We start from the raw sequence: 21,200 nt of genomic DNA on the forward strand, positions 1-21,200 counted from the left end.
GGTTTAGTTGACCAAATATAAAGTGGTGACTTTTTTTAAATATTGAGTTAATAAATATTCACACTAAATTTCAGGAACGAAGACGTTGAAGTAATATTGACTGGCATGTTATATTGATTATGTTGCGGGACCTAGGACAAAACCGGAAATTAGGAGTTATCGTTCTTCTATTTTCATCCGGGCAACTTGTATCCACAGCAATAACATACACATTCTTCCGGCAGTTCATATCTGTCGAAACTCTGTTTATTGTGATTCTTATCATTTAACCTCCAAAATGAGCCGAGGGAGCAACAGCATCCTCAGCGAGATAGAATGGGACGAAGGACTAAGTATGCCCGTCGCAAACAGTGACAATAAAAAGCTAGAAGATCAGGTATGGGACATATCGACCTCGTTTGACACGATCTCGATCGGCTGTTCATTCCACCTTCTCCAACATCTATAATTGTTTACGGTTATTCAGTCTAAACATTTAAAATTCACACTAGCGCCTGCCTAGTTTCCCTCAAATGAATAAAAGTTTGTAGTGTTTTGGTGTGTATACATAAAGTGTACCAGTGAAAAGTCCGTACGAAATACTTGCAAGCTTTTGTGTAGTCCGAATTATTCTGACATTCAACACAGCAACTGTTTAGTCTCATCAAAGACGTATATATCACATATATACGTCTCTGGTCTCATCCCTAGTCTGCATTTGAGGGATAGTCATTATTTGATTGTTTAAATGTAGTGTCATTTGAAACAGAAACACATAAAATTATTTTAAACGTTTGCAACGAAAAAATGGTTTCATATTGTCCACATTGCCTAATATATATATCCATGCTATGAAATATTGTACATTTTTTCACAAAAAGATAATTTATTAATTAGTCTGATTTTTTGTAAAAAATCACAAACTTTATCACCACCGTTGCTTATAGTGTACAGGTAAATTCATGCTCACCTGTGGCATTTTTATGAAATGTCTCAAATGGTTATACACAGCTGTCATTTTTTTTTTTTTTGCAGATTTAAAAAAAAAAAAATTGTTTCTGTTTCAAATGAACCTGCATTTGACAAACTAATTGACTACTCAAAGCATTAACTACGCTATACCACTCAAATGCAGGACTATTACCCATGTGCAGGGTTGTGCCCAACCTGTTCAATCAAATTTTATATTTCGGCTAGGAACCAATGAATATTCAAACTTGAATTTGAAAGCCAATATAATGTCAGAATAACAGACCTTTTGCTTTTCAAAAAAAGAAAAAAAAAAAGATATTGAGGCAGCACTGATGGCATGAAAGCCATCTGCTTAGACAGATTGAGGAAGGTCATATTTTTAGAGGTCCATTTGTCCTGAAGACAGTCCAGTAGGATTAAAAAACTGACATATTTAGCTGGGGGCAAACTGATTTGGTATCTAGTGCACTTTAGACAAATGTAGGAGTTATATATATATATATATAAATTTACATATAAATCATTAACGCATTATGTAATGATGTGAACCATACAGCTCCTGCATTAGTATATTTTAATTTCAGACTCTTAAAACTCATTTTAGATTGTATCTGTGGACTCCTCAATGTGAACTCTTCATATGAAAATCATCTCCAAAGAATATTGATACATCTTTGATATTATGTCAGATATGCATTGTATATGATGATTGTTCAGCAAACCAAATTATTTACATTAACAGGTCCAGGTCAAACAAAAGAAGATTGTCACAAGCAAAAATGATGTGGAGGAGATTGAAGACCGACTTCATGCCATGTCGGAGCACTTGAAAAATGTCAGACAGGAACTCGGTCATACTCAGGTGAGTCTATAGACTATACACTAAAAGCTAGTGCTAATTATTGTGATGTCATAAATCAACCTTTATTGATATCAATGGAGACTCCAGATAGATATAACAATCCAGGCCAAGGGCCGGATTTGATCAATCTTTGTCACTCTATGGTCTCCATTACTCAGTAAAAATGACTTACTATATTAACTGTCTTGTTCCCTGAGTTACATGACATCACTACATACTACTGGTTAATAGGGTGACAAGATGTTACAAGGTTTATTCAGGGTTTTCCATAATTTTGCTAGTAGTGGGCTGTGTAGAGTAAGTAGGAGAACTGGATTGGTGTAGGCAGCCAAATGATCAAAGTAGCCGTTCAAATTGGCCAGCGACCGGCTCTTATGGAAAAACCCTGTTTATTGATCTGGATAAGGTCTTGATTTACTCATGGGACATTTTCAAAAACTTAAATGTAAGACAAATTCGCCACGGGTGTCAAAAAAAGAAAAAGGAAAAAAATAGAAAAAAAAAGTAAAAGAAGAAAGGCACCTGAAATAAATTTCTTTAATTACCAAGTTTGACAGGGAACAATATTTTGATTATGAAGTCTAATATTACCTGCTGAATAAAGATGGCAAATCCATTAAGAAATTGTCATAAAGTATGATACATTGAACTCTAGCTGAGTTTTTGAATTCAATCATATAGTCTTTTTTTATATAGTTTTGAATTCAATCATATAGCCTTGTGAAATGTTTTAGCTACTATTTTCAAGTTTATAATGAAATTTTAATGATTTATGTGAAGAACATGCTAAAATCTGTTTTGCTCCTTTTAAAACTCAGGGGTTGGTCCGGGCCAGAACAAAGGAGATTGAAACAGAAAACCACATGCTTCAAATTGCTGAACGTGAGGAAGGGCGACTTCAACAAGAAATCAGTAAGCTGGAGAAGGAACTGGAAGAGATTAAGGAGAAGAAGAATATGTTTGAGGTAAAAGAATGCCTGAATAATTTAAAAAAAAACATGATTTTGGTCAGTGTTACTTTAAAATTGGTTACACAGAATTAGCCAGAAACAGATCTACAATAAATATAATCCAAACTGATTTCTGTATACTGGTAAGTAAAACTGATAAATGGTTGGGCTTATCAACAGTCATGAGACAAATGTCAGATGTGTTGTATGTATGAGCAGTCACGTATATACATACTGATAAACTATCTATAAAATGATGTGTGTGGATTTTATCATTTTTTGTCATTTTCCTCGAAAACTCCATGAGATAAACTGTAAATTCTGTGGATGGCATTTAATGCCCTGGAGATTGCTTCTATAATTCATTTCATAATGAAGAATTTAGGATATTTTCAACATTTTATCAAATAAATATATCAGTCTTGCATGGTAAATAAGATTACTCAAATGATCTGTAATAGGCTGTTGAGATCAGCATTTACATAGAGCTTACAGGATGATTCATTGAATCAACTCTGTGATACTGGAATATAATATCATGCTATTTTCCATTCCACAGAACAACATCTTCAAGCAAACTCAGAAGCTAGAAGAGATGAAGTCACAAATGAACTGGGACCAGCAGGCTTTGGAAGCCTGGCTAGAAGAGTCAGCAAGAAAGGATGAGGATGCCATGGCCATACAGAAGTACACTCGTCATGATGAAAGTAAAATTAAGGTGGGTCTGTAGGCTAATGGTTATGTAAAATTAAGGTGGGTCTGCAGGCTAATGGTTATGTAAAATTAAGGTAGGTCTGCAGGCTAATGGTTATGTAAAATTAAGGTGGGTCTGCAGGCTAATGGTTATGTAAAATTAAGGTGGGTCTGCAGGCTAATGGTTATGTAAAATTAAGGTGGGTCTGTAGGCTAATGATTTTGTAAAATTAAGGTGGGTGTGTAGGCTAATGATTATGTAAAATTAAGGTGGGTCTGTAGCTAATGATTATGACAGACAGACAGACAGACAGACAGACAGACAGACAGACTTTATTTCCTCATTTTAGAGATTGTACATTGGTTGTCTTCTATCTTTGGTTTACATCAAATAATGAATATGAATACTTTAGACAAGGATCACAATAGAGTGTCCATCTCTGAGAACATTACTACTACCAGGTCGGCGATATTGATCATTAGTTCAGCCCACCTATCGCTACTCACAAATGTCATTTGTGCTTCCGAGTAGGAATTGACACTGTCTTTCCTCTGGCAAATTATCGAATTTTACATAGTCATAAACATATAAGAAGTTAACCAAAAAGTCTAGTAATTTGTTGCGACTTCTGAACAATGCTGGACACTGGATAAGAAAGTGTAAAGTAATGTGATCAGACTGTTTATTACAAAGCCTACATACTACCGTATCTCTCTCGTATCGATAGGATAATTTTATAAGTTCTCCGAGTTTCCAAGTGTACTTGGGGAAATCAAGACCTATCAACCACAATGGATTGGGACCTCGACCTCAATGAATTGAGTGATACATTTTTGAAGTTTCTGAACAAACCATCGCATCTTGCGATCTTTTGAAGTAAAAGTCTTCAACAGTCCTTCTACAGGAGTTCCTCCATGACGTACGAGCAAGACAGAATCCGTCAAACACATAATCCATCAATATAGAGGAAATCCCGAGTTTAAGCGCAGTTGTAAACAGATTATGAATGAAACTTTCGGCTTTGACTAGTATGTCACCGAAGACGAATGCGCACAACCGAATTGTAAAGAGAGTTTTCTATATATACTTATTACTCGTTAAACACAGCTTGTTCCAGAACATGAGTTTTCGTAAATCCACATGACCATTTGTATTCAGCAGTCCGATGGCTTGTGTTGTGATGATTGTTGGTGATGTCTTCTTGAATCCTTGACACCTCCTTGTGGCATATCTCTGAACAAGGTCAAGTTCTTTGCATGAATGCTGTGTAGGATTAGCCCAGAGTTCTGATCCATAAAGGATACATGATTGTACAATAGTTACTATTAACTTGCAACTAATGAGTGGATTCATATGTAAGATTAAGGTGGGTCTGTAGGCTAATAGTAATGTAAAATTAAGGTGGGTCTGTAGACTAATTGTTATGTAAAATTAAGGTGGGTCTGTAGGCTAATAGTAATGTAAAATTAAGGTGGGTCTGTAGGCTAATGGTTATGTAAGATTAAGGTGGGTCTGTAGGCTGATAGTAATGTAAAATTAATGTGAGTCTGTAGGCTAATGATTATGTAAAATTAAGGTGGGTCTCTAGGCTAATAGTAATGTAAAATTAAGGTTGGTCTGTAGACTAATGGTTATGTAAAATTAAGGTGGGTCTGTAGGCTAATGATGATGTAAAATTAAGGTTGGTCTGTAGACTAATGGTTATGTAAAATTAAAGTGCGTTCATAGACTAATTTTTATGTATGATTAAGGTGGGTATATAGGCTAATGGTCATGTAAGATTAAGGTGGGTCTGTAAGCCAATGATTATGTAAAATTAAGGTTGGTCTGTAGAATAATGGTTATGTAAAATTAAATAGGGTCTGTAGCTAATGATTATGTAAAATTAAGGTGAATCTGTAGGCTAATGGTTATGTAAAATTAAGGTGAATCTGTAGGCTAATGGTTACTTAAAATTAAGGTTGGTCTGTAGGCTTATGATTACTGGTATGTAAAATTAAGGTTGGTCTGTAGGCTAATGGTTACGTCAAATTAAGGTGGGTCTGTAGGCTAATGATTATGTGAATGACTAACCCATTGCATAGATAACACTGTGCTATCTTTGTTGTTAACTTTGGGTCTCATCATCACAAATATCTGTAAGTTTCAGTTATACAGTATGATGCCTGCTTCATTTTGATGTTTACATATTTTATCTGGATTGCAGAATATGGGGAAATTTTGAAAATTAAGAAAAAAAAAGTTCCTAGGACATAACTTTTTATACTGGTGAAAGGTAAAGGGCCCAGTGTTTTTATTATTTTAGTATTAAGTGTAGGTTTATTTCTGTTGTAGGAATTGTCACTAAGAATGGTCAGACTGACAGAGGAGAGCCAGAAGAAGAGGAAGATGCTTGATCATGAGACCACAGATACTTTGACTGCCCAGATCGAGCTGGACAAGACAGCGGAGGATTTCAGACAGGCACATCAGGAACGTCAACAACTGATTGAACAGTGGGAACATACCATTGAACAAATGCAGAGACGGGATCATGAAATGGACCTTTTGGCAGCTGTAACTTTATTTTTAATAATTTTGAGTAAATAGCACAACAATGCTTCACATTTCTGTAAAGATTAAAGGATTCACTTAGTTATGTGTGCTGGTTTGAATACTTTCTCCAAGGACACATGTGTTTTATAAAATCTTGACTTCATTGTAACCAACATTGCTTAATTAGCACTTATTTTTTTAGAAACATATAAAACAAGGCACAAGGTTTAGCAGTGATATTCATAGAAATTCTTTTGGCATGTTAAGTATACTATTTCTAAAATTTTAATGAGTTTTAGAACAAAATTTTACTGGGAAAGTTCTCCAAATTAAGACACAGTTCATGGAAAGGTCATGTGCACTGTTAGAAATTTAAAATTTAGCTTGAGATTTGAGAAAGTGTTAATGATCCCAAATATATATTTTTATATCACCTTTTAGCAACTTGCACGTGTAAAGGCAGAAGTCAGAAAGCGTGAAGAGTCGATTAAGGAAAAGATGCAGTTTCTGGATGGAGAAGTTGATAATAACAAGGAGCAAGAAAAGAAGATTTCAATCGCTGAACGTGTGGCTGCCAGAACGAGGATAGAGCACCAAGAGGCCGAGACCAACAGGGTCCAATTCTCTGATGAGGTATGCTGTATAACAGTATTGTATCAACAATCAGGAAATTTTAACTTTGTAGGTTTTTGCTGGTGACGTACAAAAATGTACATCAATCTGAAAATAAATAGTGGAAAACTAGAATTACAAATGGAATTGATTTATTTAACAACAGTCTTAGATATATTAAAATCAAATCTCTGAAGAAAAAATTTCAAAAAAAAAAAAGATAAAAAAGGAAATAAAAAGAAACTGCAAAAATTAAAAATCTACCTGTTTGCAGCATTTCCAGGGATTTATGTTGGTCGTATGATCAAAACTATGATATATAAGATTGTTTTTTTTATTTCAACTTCTAAAATTCGATGATTCATCAATCAATCTTGTTCATTTCTAGCTGGATGCACTCAAGAGAACAGTTGACCGTACTGCCAATGACCTTGAAGCCACAAGGTCACAGGTCACACATCTGAAGAAAGATGTCCAGGATAAAACTAATAGGTAATTAAGGTCTATTTCTATTAACATAACTGATGTTATGATTAAAAGTGGATTAGTTTTCGCAATATTTGCTTCAGGACAAGTGAGTGTTTGTCATTGGGATAGTTTTCACAATGTTTTCTTTCTGAACAAGTAAGTGTTTATCATTGGGATAGTTTTCACAATGTTTGCTTTTTGAACAAGTAAGTGTTTATCATTTGGGATAGTTTTCACAATGTTTGCTTTCTGAATTTTTGAAGATTTAGAATCTGTCCATATGAAAGTTTTAAAACCTGCTTTAAAATTGCAGTTAAGGACATTTCCAAATTTATCAGGTTCTCCAGACAAGTTTGGAAATTCTATTTCAGCGAATGACTCTTAGGAATTTTATTGAAATTTCAGCCTTGAAATAGTAAAATTTGTCACTTTTTCTGTTTTGTTGAAGAACTAGCTTTACATAGTGTTTAAGTTCTAATAAATTCTGCTCGACTTTGTAGACTTCAACAAGCAAAGGAGCTCAGAGAAACTTTGGTTGACAAGCTGAAGATAGCAACAGAATCGACACTGAGTGCAGAAGAGCGTGCCGCAAGATTTGATGAGATGCTGCAGGAGGAAGACCGAACACAGCGTGAAATTGATCAGCAGCTGAAACATTTGCGAGATCTGCAATTTCACAAGACACAGGAACTACATGACTGCAAGGTCAAGGAGAGAAACAAAGAGGCAGAGATTCAGGTATTTATGACCATCAAAATCATTTATAGGTTTAAAACATTCAACATGATTCTAGTTAAGTTAAGTTTGATAAAAAAAACCAATAAAAAAGAATTAACATTGCTATTCTATAAACAATTTATTTTGTAAATTATCTTTTTTGTAATTGGCTTTTACCTTTTTCTAAATATTTGCTTTCTTTAGATTAAATTATTTTGAAGCTGTTTATAAAGAAATCTTTAAAATATCACAATAAACAAACATGTGTTTCAAATTGCCTACACAACACTGTATAGCAAAGAGTAAAATATTACTGTTTTAACTATTATACTTTTGTTTCTAATTTATTGAAATTGAGTATTTTCAACTTTGACACCATTACAGGGGAGCCAAGCTGCCATCAGAAACTTGAACAGCAAAATAACGAAACTAGACACAGATTCTCTGAAACAGCAGGAAATCATTTACAACCAGGTATAAACTACCCTTGAATAAATAGTATAAATAAATTGTCAATACGTAGCAGATCTAGATCTCCAGGTGAGATTTGTTTCAATTTCATTTTATAAAATATCTGTCAGTGTGTACACCTGAGAGTTAGTGTTAACCATACTTAAACACAGATGGCAATTACAGCAGATATTAGACAACTGGTAGTTTCATTGTTTTACGCTGGTAAAATACTCATTTGTCCGCAGATCTTGACGGAAATTCTTGTTTGGTACTGTATACTAGTACTTTTACAACGGGGCAATATAGTTCAAGGAGTGGATGATTGTCGTTAAATTAGTTTACTCATGTCATGTTCCTGACTAAATTAGATTTTAGACACTAAATTAAAAAAGAAATGTCTTTGAGTTATCTATTGGAAGCTACCATTGTTAAAATTGTTTAGAAAATTATAATTCATAATTAATATTGACAAGAAACCATACAACTTTGTCTACAGTTTTTTTACATAAATTATGGCGTTTTGAACAGGATTTTGCTGTCCAACAAGTCGAGAGGAGAATTAATCGAATCCAAGGAGAACGCAGCAATGAAGAAAAGGTCCAACTGGAAATGAAAATCAAGGATCTCACTGATGACTTGGAGCAGAAAAACAACACACACACCCTTCTTACCCTACAGCTTAAACGGCTTCAGGTAAATTAATACACTTGTAGGCACATACTTGCATGGAAAATTGAAATAAACAACGAGAGAAGCCATTCCTAGAGGTCATTTTAACATGCATGCCATATTTTGATTCATTCGAATAGCGACACAGTTTAGAATGAAATTATCTACATTAAAATTCTGAAATTTGTTGAATTATTTGGCTTGTGCACCTCTGTACTTAAATTATGATATTTCTTTCAATCATTTATTGATTTCCTAATTTACACATCCAAGGTTTGAACAAAGCCCACAGCATCACTGATGAGTCCAAGAACAATGAAACTGTCCTACTTTATCTAATTCTAAATTTGTATGGAAAGGTGCTTTTTCCATGTGTCTTTTGTACAATTTTTGAAAACACCATACCCATTTAACATGATTTTAAAAAAATCATTGGATATATAGTGAAGTAGGGATTTCTAATTATCCTATTGTAAAATTTCCATTTCTGTGAAGTTCTAATTTTATTTTTTTAGTAAAAAACACTACAATTTCATGAATTTTTCAAAAAATAAAATAGATTTCATAAGATTAATTTTTATGTCATGTCTGTAACTGATTTTTATAGCAGATTTTGAGTTGATAAAATATATGAAAATCCCTTGTTACTATATTAGTTGTTAGATTGTTATATCAACCCAGAGCACACATTATGAGTTAATGTAATATTAGAGGAAGATGAGAATGTGTAGAATCCACCATTCAGTAATATATCAGTGTAAGTACATGTAATTATGTATATTTGTAGGATGATATCCGCCGCGTAAGGAGAGAGCTGGAGAAGAGTGGAGCCGAGAAGAATGACTTTACCAGTAAGATAGAGGAGCTGAATCTTTACAATGATAGCTCGGAGCGTGAGCTACGAAACATCATTTCCTCCAAACAGAATCTGATGGTGGACCAAAATATACTGAAACTGGAAATCAAGCGATTACGTGACATGTTACATGGCCGTGCTGATGATGTTCTCAATATGGAGAAACGACGTCTACAGCTGGATACGGTAAGACACTTTTAAACTCAAAGATTTTCTGTTTTGAAACTACTGCTAGGGCTGTAGGGTTGCATGCTGTCTTTTCTATGTTAGTATCATACTTTGTCTGTCACTTACCTCACAATGTCACATTTTGAACTTGCGTCTCTGTTTATGTTACAGATTATACATCAAAATCATGCTGATAGATATTAACAGAGTTATCAACCTTTTTTCATTTTTATGTCTATACCTGTGAAGTAATGAATATTGGGATATTTGAAATTGTTAATTACATGCTTTTTCATGTAACATGTCTCACTTAATATTGTCAGTGTTTTGTTTCTATCATGTTTTTCCACAATCAATATTTGAAAAATTGGAAGCAATACAAAGTGCAAGTGTGAACCAAATATTGTATCATAATTCCACAGAAATGTGTTGCTGATAATTCTGAGTTATCTCTCTTAGATCTTTTTAGACAAATAATCAAAAGTTTAAGTACTCCAGAGATAATTCCTCAAAGTAATTCAGGAAACATTTAGTTTCAAGTTTAAATATTGGTTTTGGATTTTAAGTACAGGCATACAATGTGTATGTACTTACCATTGGGTTGATTTACTATTGTACAGGCGATGAAGGAGCGTAGACATGAAATCAGCATCCACAGTGAGATGCTTCAGGCACAAATCAGGGTTGCCAATGAGGAAAGGAGCCAGATTAGTGCCGAGCTCCATGAGCGTATCTCTAAGATTGACAAACTCAGGAAAAGGTAAATTGGTCTTTTTTTAAAAACAATGTGATGTTTCAGTTTTTTGCAGTTTTACCAAATCATTTAAGAAAAAATGAAATGTAATTTTCCAGTAATTTAACAGATCTACCTTTTCCTTGATATCTTAATTTTCTTGTTATTCATTTTATCATAATTTAGTATACCATTGAAAATGTCAGGAAATAGAACCAAAAAATAACAACTATAGTCTCTATACAGTAACTTCATTTATGTGAGGATTAAATATCTATTTTGTTTAGGTCATAAGGAATAACTATGAGTGAACTCGGGTTAATTGAATAACTGATGAAAACAGTTACGTAAAATTTACCCTAGTTCAATTGTAGTTATCACGCCATGACCTTCAACAAAACAGAAAGTAAAAATCCTTATATTTACAGTTTTTTTCTCTTTATTGAAATACAATTTTTGTTTTAATCCATTGCAAAGTTTACAGACACAAGAATAGCAAATACATTTTATTTGCTGACTGAAAAAACTACAATCACAGAACAGACTATTGTTATACTTTTTCTGATACCACAACAAAATGCTCAACAATTTTTTTTATATTTCACATAAATTGATATACCAGGTATCACTTGCTAAAAATTATAGCATTTATTCTATGAGATTCTATCAAAGTAAACCAGAAAAGTTTGACAAAGAATGGCATAAGATCCACATTTCAAATGGACTTCATTTCGCAGGGGCATTTTTAAGGCATGAAATTCAAGCCCAGCTGGAGTCCTTCATTCACAATATTATATCACTACGAGCATGAAACTATCATTATCGATGTATAGTGATGTATAGTGATGTAGTGATGTATAGTGATGTATAGTGATGTATAGTGATGTAGTGATGTATAGTGATGTATAGTGATGTAGTGATGTATAGTGAATAGTGATGTATAGTAATGTAGTGATGTATAGTGATGTATAGTGATGTAGTGATGTATAGTGATGTATAGTGATGTACAGTGATGTATAGTGATGTATAGGGATGTATAGTGATGTAGTGATGTATAGTGAATAGTGATGTATAGTAATGTAGTGATGTATAGTGATGTATAGTGATGTAGTGATGTATAGTGATGTATAGTGATGTACAGTGATGTACAGTGATGTAAAGTGATGTAGTGATGTATAGTGATGTATAGTGATGTATAGTGATTTATGGTGATGTATAGTGATGTATGGTGATGTATGGTGATGTATAGTGATGTAGTGATGTATAGTGATGTATAGTGATGTATAGTGATATATAGTGATGGTGATGTATAGTGATGTATAGTGATGTATAGTGGTGATGTATAGTGATGTATAGTGATGTATAGTGATGGTGATGTATTGTGATGTATAGTGATGTATAGTGATGGTGATGTATAGTGATGTATAGTGATGTATAGTGATGTAGTGATGTATAGTGATGTAGTGATGTATAGTGATGTATAGTGATGTAGTGATGTATAGTGATGTATAGTGATGTACAGTGATGTACAGTGATGTATAGTGATGTATAGTGATGTATAGGGATGTATAGTGATGTAGTGATGTATAGTGAATAGTGATGTATAGAAATGTAGTGATGTATAGTGATGTATAGTGATGTAGTGATGTATAGTGATGTATAGTGATGTACAGTGATGTAAAGTGATGTAGTGATGTATAGTGATGTATAGTGATTTATGGTGATGTATAGTGATGTATGGTGATGTATGGTGTGATGTATGTAGTGATGTATAGTGATGTATAGTGATTTATAGTGATATATAGTGATGGTGATGTATAGTGATGTATAGTGATGTATAGTGGTGATGTATAGTGATGTATAGTGATGTATAGTGATGGTGATGTATTGTGATGTATAGTGATGTATAGTGATGGTGATGTATAGTGATGTAGTGATGTATAGTGATGTATAGTGATGTAGTGATGTATAGTGATGTATAGTGATGTAGTGATGTATAGTGATGTATAGTGATGTACAGTGATGTACAGTGATGTATAGTGATGTAGTGATGTATAGTGATGTATAGTGATTTATGGTGATGTATAGTGATGTATGGTGATGTATGGTGATGTATAGTGATGTAGTGATGTATAGTGATTTATAGTGATATATAGTGATGGTGATGTATAGTGATGTATAGTGATGTATAGTGATGGTGATGTATTGTGATGTATAGTGATGTATAGTGATGGTGATGTATAGTGATGTATAGTGATGTAGTGATGTATAGTGATGTATAGTGATGTAGTGATGTATAGTGATGTATAGTGATATAGTGATGTATAGTGATGTATAGTGATGTATAGTGGTGTATAGTGATGTATAGTGATGTATAGTGATGTAGTGATGTATAGTTATGTATAGTGATGTATAGTGATGTAGTGATGTATAGTGATGTATAGTGAAGTATAGTGATGTATAGTGGTGTAGTGATGTATAGTGATGTATAGTGATGTATAGTATGTATAGTGATGTAGTGATGTAGTGATGTATAGTATGTATAGTGATGTATAGTGATGTATAGTATGTATAGTGATGTAGTGATGTATAGTGATGTATAGTGATGTAGTGATGTATAGTGATGTATAGTGATATATAGTGATGTAGTGATGTATAGTGATGTATAGTGATAATGAGAATTAGATACTTTCATTATTTTAATGACATTTTAAAGATTACAATAATTTATGTTAAAATCTTTAGATACGAGATTCTGATGGTTTCAATGGCACCACCGGAAGGTGAAGAGGAGAGGTCTCAGGCTTACTATGTTATCAAGGTATGATTAGTGCAAGCTGTTGTTTGGCAGGGACATGTTCAATCTAAATTCAAAGAAATGGGATCTTGTTAAACAGGTTGATAGTGTGTTCTGTCCTCCTTAACTATTCTTTGTATTTTCATTCTCATACTGTTCTAAGACATTGGATTTGTGATCACATGTTATGCTTCCTATTTACCTTACATGCCATTGACTAATGGTAAGCCCATTCACACCACTTGCAGTTCAGTAAAATTACTATTTAAATGTCCTGTAGTGAGACGACATCCCAATCAACTATCACAGTTTCTGAAGAAATACCAGTAAACAGTATGTACATACTCTATAATAACCCCACTCTGTGTAAAACTTGTTTAATTCTGAGGTTATGTGACATCCTTTTGGATGTTTTCCAGGTTAAGTACCATAATTATACAAATAAAGAAAGTTCTTGCACATTTTTGCTGCAGGCAGCACAAGAGAAAGAGGAGCTACAGAGGGAAGGTGATGACCTTGATGCTCGTATAAGGAAAGCAGAGAAGGAGATCCGAGCCCTTGAGAACACGCTGAAACTGATGAATAACAGAAATGAAACTTACAGGAAAAGTTTCAACAAAGTCACTGACCAAAGTAGGTTATCTTCAAATCTAATTTTGCTCGCTGTAGTCTTTCTTTTTTTTTTTCTTTTTCTTTGATTTATTACACATGTAAGTAAAACCACATCTGTTTGGCAGAAAATAAATATTCACATCTATCTTTTATTTAGCTAAGATACTGATTTAAAAAGTACATGAATATTAAATGAATAATTATATTGTTTTAGAACAAGGAAGAAAAATTAATTATTTTCTTTGATTCAAACATCCACAAACTTGTTCATGCAAAACCCAATTGTATTTAGGTTTATTTGTCCAATATTTTGTGTCCAGGGCATTTCTGTTTTACTCGACATCTTAAACAATTTTCATTCAAGTAACTCTTTGAAGGTTGACTACTGCAAACTGAAATCGTTCAGGCCTTGAATTCTATTATGTTTCAGAGTGGTAGCCCTTTGTTAACCATTATCATGCTGTCCAGAATTTTATATACTCATTTTATAAACTCATGTCCTCTATAACTGCCATAATCTTTTGCGGATGGGAAGTGGAACTTGTCTTAAAACTGAGTTGAATACATTAAGACATGCTATAAATTATAGGCATTTTGTTGTTTCCTTTTTCGTTTTTTCAAACCTCCTCTTTATTTGGAGGTAGTTATGGCAAGGGTGGGCTGGGGGAGCATATCATTCCACCCATATCTTTTCCATCTCTTGTCATATCGTGTCCTTTAACAACATGTTGTCATCTCATGAGAACCTCCCAGTATTATAACATCTACACCTGATCAAAGTCTGGATTGAACAAGGATATTTGCAGAAGTTTTCTTCATGTATTTTTAGACATTTTTCAAATTTCATACCAAAGTTTGTGTGGAAGTGATAGGCCATACCCTTAGAATTTTGTGTACAAGTCGTACCTTTGTGTTACAGGTGACGACATGGAGGAGAAACAACAGCTTGAGGAGCAAATGAGGGCTGTCATGGATAAGTACAAGTACAAACGACGCCAGATCAGAGAATTGCAGGAAGATCTACAGGTAAGTCTACAGTGTAGTACAAAAAAAAGATATATCACCCGCAGCGCAATGTATATATCAAATATATAAGCTTTAGTATATACCTAAGCACATTAAGCACATGTCTGGTAATGAGCCCACCCATTTTTATTACTGTTTAATAGAATTGCATGTATTTATAATTTTTTTTTTATTGTCCAGCCCACTCACTGTCGTTAATTAAAAGGTCTCACAGGTTATTATCTATGGACAGATTTGTAACATTTTTTTTCACATTATGTTTTGCATGATTTTAAAACTGAAATTATTGTCTGTTTACATGTCCAGCACATATTTGGAGATTGAATCAGTTGGCGATAAAGAATTGAGTACTTTTTTAAGCAAAAGTTTGAAAATTGTGATTCTATTTTGCTGTAACTTATTTGTGGTTGTAGACAATGAGTAGTACCCTGGATAACTTGGTTCGAGATTCAGGTGCCTACGAGGAAATGATTGAAGAAAAAAAGGTAATGTTATAGAGGAATTAATGGAAGAAAGAAGGTAATGTTATAGAGGAATTAATGGAAGAAAGAAGGTAATGTTATAGAGGAATTAATGGAAGAAAAAAAGTGATGTGATAACACTGTGATTTATACAGCATTCATATACATATGTAGTCAGTTAAAAGAATTATACTGGAATTAACATATCTAAAAGAAATTGGTATTTTGGTTTTACTACAAGCAAAATCTAACAATTATTATCACTTTCAATATTGGTATGGATATTATCCATCAATTGTAATTGAATTATAAATGCTTGCACTTTCAATCAGATATACTGGACATGTATTTTAAGCATTATTCCTGTCTACAGTTACAATATAGCTACACTATTAAACAATGATCTTCTTCTTTTGTTTTGAAAACAGAACAAGGTTTTACAGCTGACAAAGGAGATCGAAGACCAGAGAGCCAAACTGGAACGAGCCATGAAATCTGTAAGCTGAATTTGATGTTTTTGTTCTTTTGAGGTTTTTTCTGAAGGAAGGGGGAAGGATATTAATTATTGAAATTGTATATTCAATTTAAAAAACTGTATTTGTAATTAGTTTGAATTTGAGATGCATTATCAGTGGTTTTAAAATAACTAAACTTTTTCATGAATTAAATGTAGACTTTTTTCAATTTCTTTTTTTTTTTTTTTTTTTGTTGTTGTTTTTTGTTTTTATACAATATACTTAAAAAATGCTAAATCTTTTGTTTGGAAGAATTCCAAATATGCTAGAGAGCTTAGATCTGCCAAAAAGACCAAAGGAGAAACACCAGAGGAGGTAGGTACTCATAACTTATTGTACATTAGGCAAAGATGACGAAGAAGAAGGAAAATATGACAACATTATCCAGCAATAAGCCAACGCTTGATAATAAACCCACCCTCATCAACTGCTGTTCAGGAGAATTACAAATGTAAATGTTATTTCATGGCCTTATAATAAGCCCACCCTAATCAACTGCCGTTAAGGAGAGTTACAAATGAAAATGCTATTTCATGGTCCTGCAATAAGGCTACCCCTGACATTGAGTAACATTCAGTGTGGTGGTCCCCAAGTTTTATTACATGATAAGTATGGTTACTCCTTTGTGTGTTGGTCTGTGATGAAAAAGTAGTGTACAAGATATTTCATAGTCTTGTGGCTATTCTGGAAAAACATCTATCCCACCCCAAGACTCCAAGTTTTGTTTAGGGATATTCTGGTAAAACATCAGTCCCACCCCATGACTTCCAAGTTTTGTTTAGGGCTATTCTGGTAAAACATCAGTCCCACCACAGGACTCCAAGTTTTGTTTAGGGCAATTCTAGTAAAACATCTATCCCACCCCAGGACTCCAAGTGTTGTTTAGGGCTATTCTAGTAAAACATCTATCCAACCCCAGGACTCCAAGTTTTGTTTAGGGCAATTCTAGTAAAACATCTATCCCACCCCAGGACTCCAAGTGTTGTTTAGGGCTATTCTAGTAAAACATCTATCCAACCCCAGGACTCCAAGTTTTGTTTAGGGCAATTCTAGTAAAACATCTATCCCACCCCAGGACTCCAAGTGTTGTTTAGGGCTATTCTGGTAAAACATCTATCCCACCCCAGGATTCCAAATTTTGTTGAGGGCTATTCTGGTAAAAACATCTATCCCACCCCAGGACTCCAAGTGTTGTTTAGGGCTATTCTGGTAAAACATCTATCCAACCCCAGGACTCCAAGTTTTGTTTAGGGCTATGCTGGTAAAACATCTATCCCACCCCAGGATTCCAGATTTTGTTTAAGTCTATTCTGGTAAAACATCTATCCCACCCCAGGACTCCAAGTGTTGTTTAGGGCTATTCTGGTAAAACATCTATCCCACCCCAGGACTCCAAGTGTTGTTTAGGGCTATTCTGGTAAAACATCTATCCCACCCCAGGATTCCAAATTTTGTTGAGGGCTATTCTGGTAAAAACATCTATCCCACCCCAGGACTCCAAGTGTTGTTTAGGGCTATTCTGGTAAAACATCTATCCCACCCCAGGACTCCAAGTTTTGTTTAGGGCTATGCTGGTAAAACATCTATCCCACCCCAGGATTCCAGATTTTGTTTAAGTCTATTCTGGTAAAACATCTATCCCACCCCAGGACTCCAAGTGTTGTTTAGGGCTATTCTGGTAAAACATCTATCCAACCCCAGGACTCCAAGTTTTGTTTAGGGCTATTCTGGTAAAACATCTATCCCACCCCAGGACTCCATGTTTTGTTTAGGGATATTCTGGTAAAACATCAGTCCCACCCCATGACTTCCAGATTTTGTTAAGGGCTATTCTGGTAAAACATCTTTCCCACCCCAGGACTCCATGTTTTGTTGAGGGCTATTCTGGTATAAACATCGTTCCCACCCCAGGACTCCAAGTTTTGTTTAGGGCTATTCTGGTAAAACATCTATCCCACCCCAGGATTCCAAATTTTGTTGAGGGCTATTCTGGTAAAAACATCTATCCCACCCCAGGACTCCAAGTTTTGTTTAGGGCTATTCTGGTAAAACATCTATCCCACCCCAGGACTCCAAGTGTTGTTTAGGGCTATTCTGGTAAAACATCTATCCAACCCCAGGACTCCAAGTTTTGTTGAGGGCTATTCTGGTAAAACATCTATCCCACCCTAGGACTCCAAGTTTTGTTGAGGGCTATGCTGGTAAAACAACTATCCCACCCCAGGATTCCAGATTTTGTTAAGGGATATTCTGGTAAAACATCTATCCTTCCCCAGGGCTCCAAGTTTTGTTGAGGAGTTCTGGGGTAATGTGGAATATCAGCTTGAATAGCCCTGTTTTTATCCATACATCATAGTCTACACTTGCTTAGATATTGTAGGTCATTTGGTCTAGGATCACTTGTGACTTCTTTTGAAATATTGAACATTAATTTATTATATGCACATTTTCCTGATCAAAAGAAAAGGGAGAATGTCATTATCATTGTATCATTGAATAATTGTTCTAATGGAAACATTTTGGGAGTTTTATTGGTTCGTTTCATAGAAATTAAAAAACTTGTGTATATCTGTTAAGTAACCTAAGAGTTTTATGTAAACTTACCCTGTGTTTTACATTTAAGATGTTATGACTGTATTTGATTTCCTGATGAAAGAGTGACTTAAAGTTGGAATATTATTTCCAATGCATCAGTTAAAGTTTGACATCATATGTGCAACTTTGACATGCTCTGCTCTCAGTATTGTGTATCAAAGTGGGATTAATTTTCTGTTTTCAGCGTGATTTCCATGTTAGAGAATTGCGTGAGTTTAACAAGTCAATCATGTCCCAAATTGGGGAAATTATACAGTCGCACCCAGACATAGGAGAGACTGTTCATCTTTACTTCTCACAGGTAGGACATATTTTGTGTCTGAATTGTTTCTAAAGTACATGTTTTGATAAAATGTAAAGCAAAAATCATTTTTTCATCTTGAAGAGTTTTGTAAGAGTTTGACATAATATTATGTCGAAAATACAAATGATAATGCCATATGGATAATATTTGTATGTATAGGTATTTTTCAACAGATTAAGGTAATGAGTTGTCATATCAGAAAAAGTATAAAACTTCATACATATATAAAATTGTCTTTTCAAGGTACGTGTAACAATGAGATTATTTTTATGTCATAATTCCGTTGATGACACTATCTTTGAAAGACATGAGAAATATGTTATTGGGTTTAATAAAAAAAAAAAAAAGAAACAAATCTTCAAGAACTGAAAACAGATCCTGAAATGGTGGGCACCAAGATTCCTCTGGGATCTCTTGTTTAAATATCTTTTCTTCCTATCTGTAGGCTAACTTACCACCACCAACAGCAAGAGCTGGAGCCCGACAGCCCAGTAGTGCTCGCTCTAGCTTGACTTCGGCACGAAGTAGCGCCGGCAGTATTAAGTCACCCCCTAGTGGTAGTGGAAGACCAACGCCAGTACAGATAGGGGCAGACTTTGGTATGTGACAGCATCTCATTTCAGTTCAACTAGGGTATAATCAAATCCTGCACTTTTTTGAAGGGGGTGGATTTTGTGTAGAAGTGAAAATTGAAACTTATGGCTGATCTTTGGCCTTTTTGAATTTTTGTTATGTCTTGGTACACAAATTTTTAATTTCTTTGCCAATAGAAAGAATCAAACCATCCAAATTTCACCTTTTATTTGCCTTAATAATCATTTTCATCAGTTCGTGATGAAGGAAGGGAAAATTTAAACAGAAATTGATTGACCAAATACTTTGTAAAGACTGCTCTTTTTGGACAGTTCAGTTCGATAGATATCAAAACCTCCTTATGTTTGTATTTTTGGATAGAAAGATTTAAAGTGTTGACAATTTATACCCTTAAATAAAAAAAATATAACTTTAAAGATGAATGTCTGGTGTACTAAGTCATATACACGTTTATTTCAAAATTGGATCAAAACGATTCATGCTTTTGCTAGATATGCCAATATCTAAAGGTGACATTTTTCGATTGATCAAGTTAAACAATATTTGTTTAAAATACAATTGTGAAAAAATTACTTTAATTTCACCTTTTTTTTGTTTAGGAGCAATGCGTTCTCCAGCCAGTTCCCGAAGTTCCAGTTCCATGTCCAGTGTACGGAGTGGACAGAGTCGGACAGGAGCAAGTTCACGACGATAGTTGGTTGTTTGACCATGCGAGTGTCCTTCCGTCCATGTCAATACAATTCTATGATTTGACTGTGATATGATTAATGTTAAGTACATGTTCGTGTAACCCTGTTTATTATCACTTTACTTTCCTATATATTAATGACTTGTATGTGAATATTAAATAAATAGACTGCTTAGTTTGTGACCTGAAAATAGATATCAAGATAACAATTCAAATTTAAAGTTACCAATGCAGTGATAGATCAATATAACAGAGCAGTGGAATGTAGATTGTTCATCTTTTGCACAAAATGTCCAAAAAACCCAAACAGGCTGAATGCAGGAAAAAACTGATTTCTACATTACACTGGCAGTCATTATGTCTCCGAAAAGACTCTTTATCAAATGTGACATGATAAAATGATGAATATGTAAGATTTAACCGTTTATTTTATTTATTTGTTTTTTTTTTATATAAATAAACGCTGTTCTGAGCTGCTATCAATAAATGATGTTTTTAATTTTTGTTGGTATAATTGTTGATTAAAAGTTTGATTCCTTTCAGTAATAATTTTTCTATGCTGTACATTTATTTGTTATGATAAAAGCTTGTTATGGACAAGTTAAATATAGAACATTAAGTTTGCTATATATCAACAACACTATATATCCATGGTAGTAAACCTTGGCAGTTCCATGGAAAATACAGTGTAAGGGACAGGAAATCATTGAAAAATTACCTTGTACTTTTCATCTCCTTTTTTCAATTTTAAATCTAGATGACTTCATGTTTTCAACACCTCATAGATTTCTGATTATATGTAAATTTACTTACATTAAAAAAAAAAAAATGCTGAGTTAAATATAAGTGTAAAAAAAATTAAACCAAATAAACATCAAAACATTCCGTCCACTGGGTGACAAATTTTGTCAAAGAGATGTATGAAATCCATCTAGTACTG

The 21,200-nt window shown here is 34.0% G+C and overlaps 1 protein-coding gene across 1 annotated transcript; it reads left to right on the plus strand.

Annotated features, from left to right (window-relative positions):
* The first annotated feature begins 277 nt into the window (after nucleotides 1–277).
* Nucleotides 278–20,266, plus strand: LOC132551159 (coiled-coil domain-containing protein 39-like). Its single transcript, XM_060215268.1, has 21 exons — nucleotides 278–376; nucleotides 1,694–1,813; nucleotides 2,632–2,778; nucleotides 3,323–3,481; nucleotides 5,792–6,013; nucleotides 6,434–6,625; nucleotides 6,993–7,096; nucleotides 7,573–7,810; nucleotides 8,174–8,263; nucleotides 8,771–8,935; nucleotides 9,699–9,953; nucleotides 10,556–10,695; nucleotides 13,414–13,489; nucleotides 13,939–14,098; nucleotides 14,997–15,103; nucleotides 15,517–15,588; nucleotides 15,993–16,061; nucleotides 16,332–16,394; nucleotides 18,859–18,975; nucleotides 19,424–19,577; nucleotides 20,172–20,266. Exons 1-21 carry the CDS (start codon nucleotides 278–280, stop codon nucleotides 20,264–20,266), a joined length of 2,844 nt encoding a protein of 947 aa, XP_060071251.1.
* The last annotated feature ends 934 nt before the right edge of the window (nucleotides 20,267–21,200 follow it).

Source organism: Ylistrum balloti, unplaced genomic scaffold (genome assembly GCF_031769215.1).
Source record: "Ylistrum balloti isolate Yb309-2 unplaced genomic scaffold, AGI_CSIRO_Ybal_v1 Utg370182, whole genome shotgun sequence".
Classification (NCBI taxonomy): Eukaryota; Metazoa; Mollusca; class Bivalvia; order Pectinida; family Pectinidae; genus Ylistrum; species Ylistrum balloti.

What these genes read in the sequence shown, in the direction of transcription:
- LOC132551159 (XM_060215268.1), top strand. Translation starts at nt 278, where the DNA reads ATGAGCCGAGGGAGCAACAGCATCCTCAGCGAGATAGAATGGGACGAA. An exon ending in GGGTCCAATTCTCTGATGAG is followed by an intron (nt 6,626 to 6,992) that starts GTATGCTGTATA and finishes GTTCATTTCTAG; the next exon opens with CTGGATGCACTCAAGAGAAC. An exon ending in ATTGACAAACTCAGGAAAAG is followed by an intron (nt 10,696 to 13,413) that starts GTAAATTGGTCT and finishes TAAAATCTTTAG; the next exon opens with ATACGAGATTCTGATGGTTT.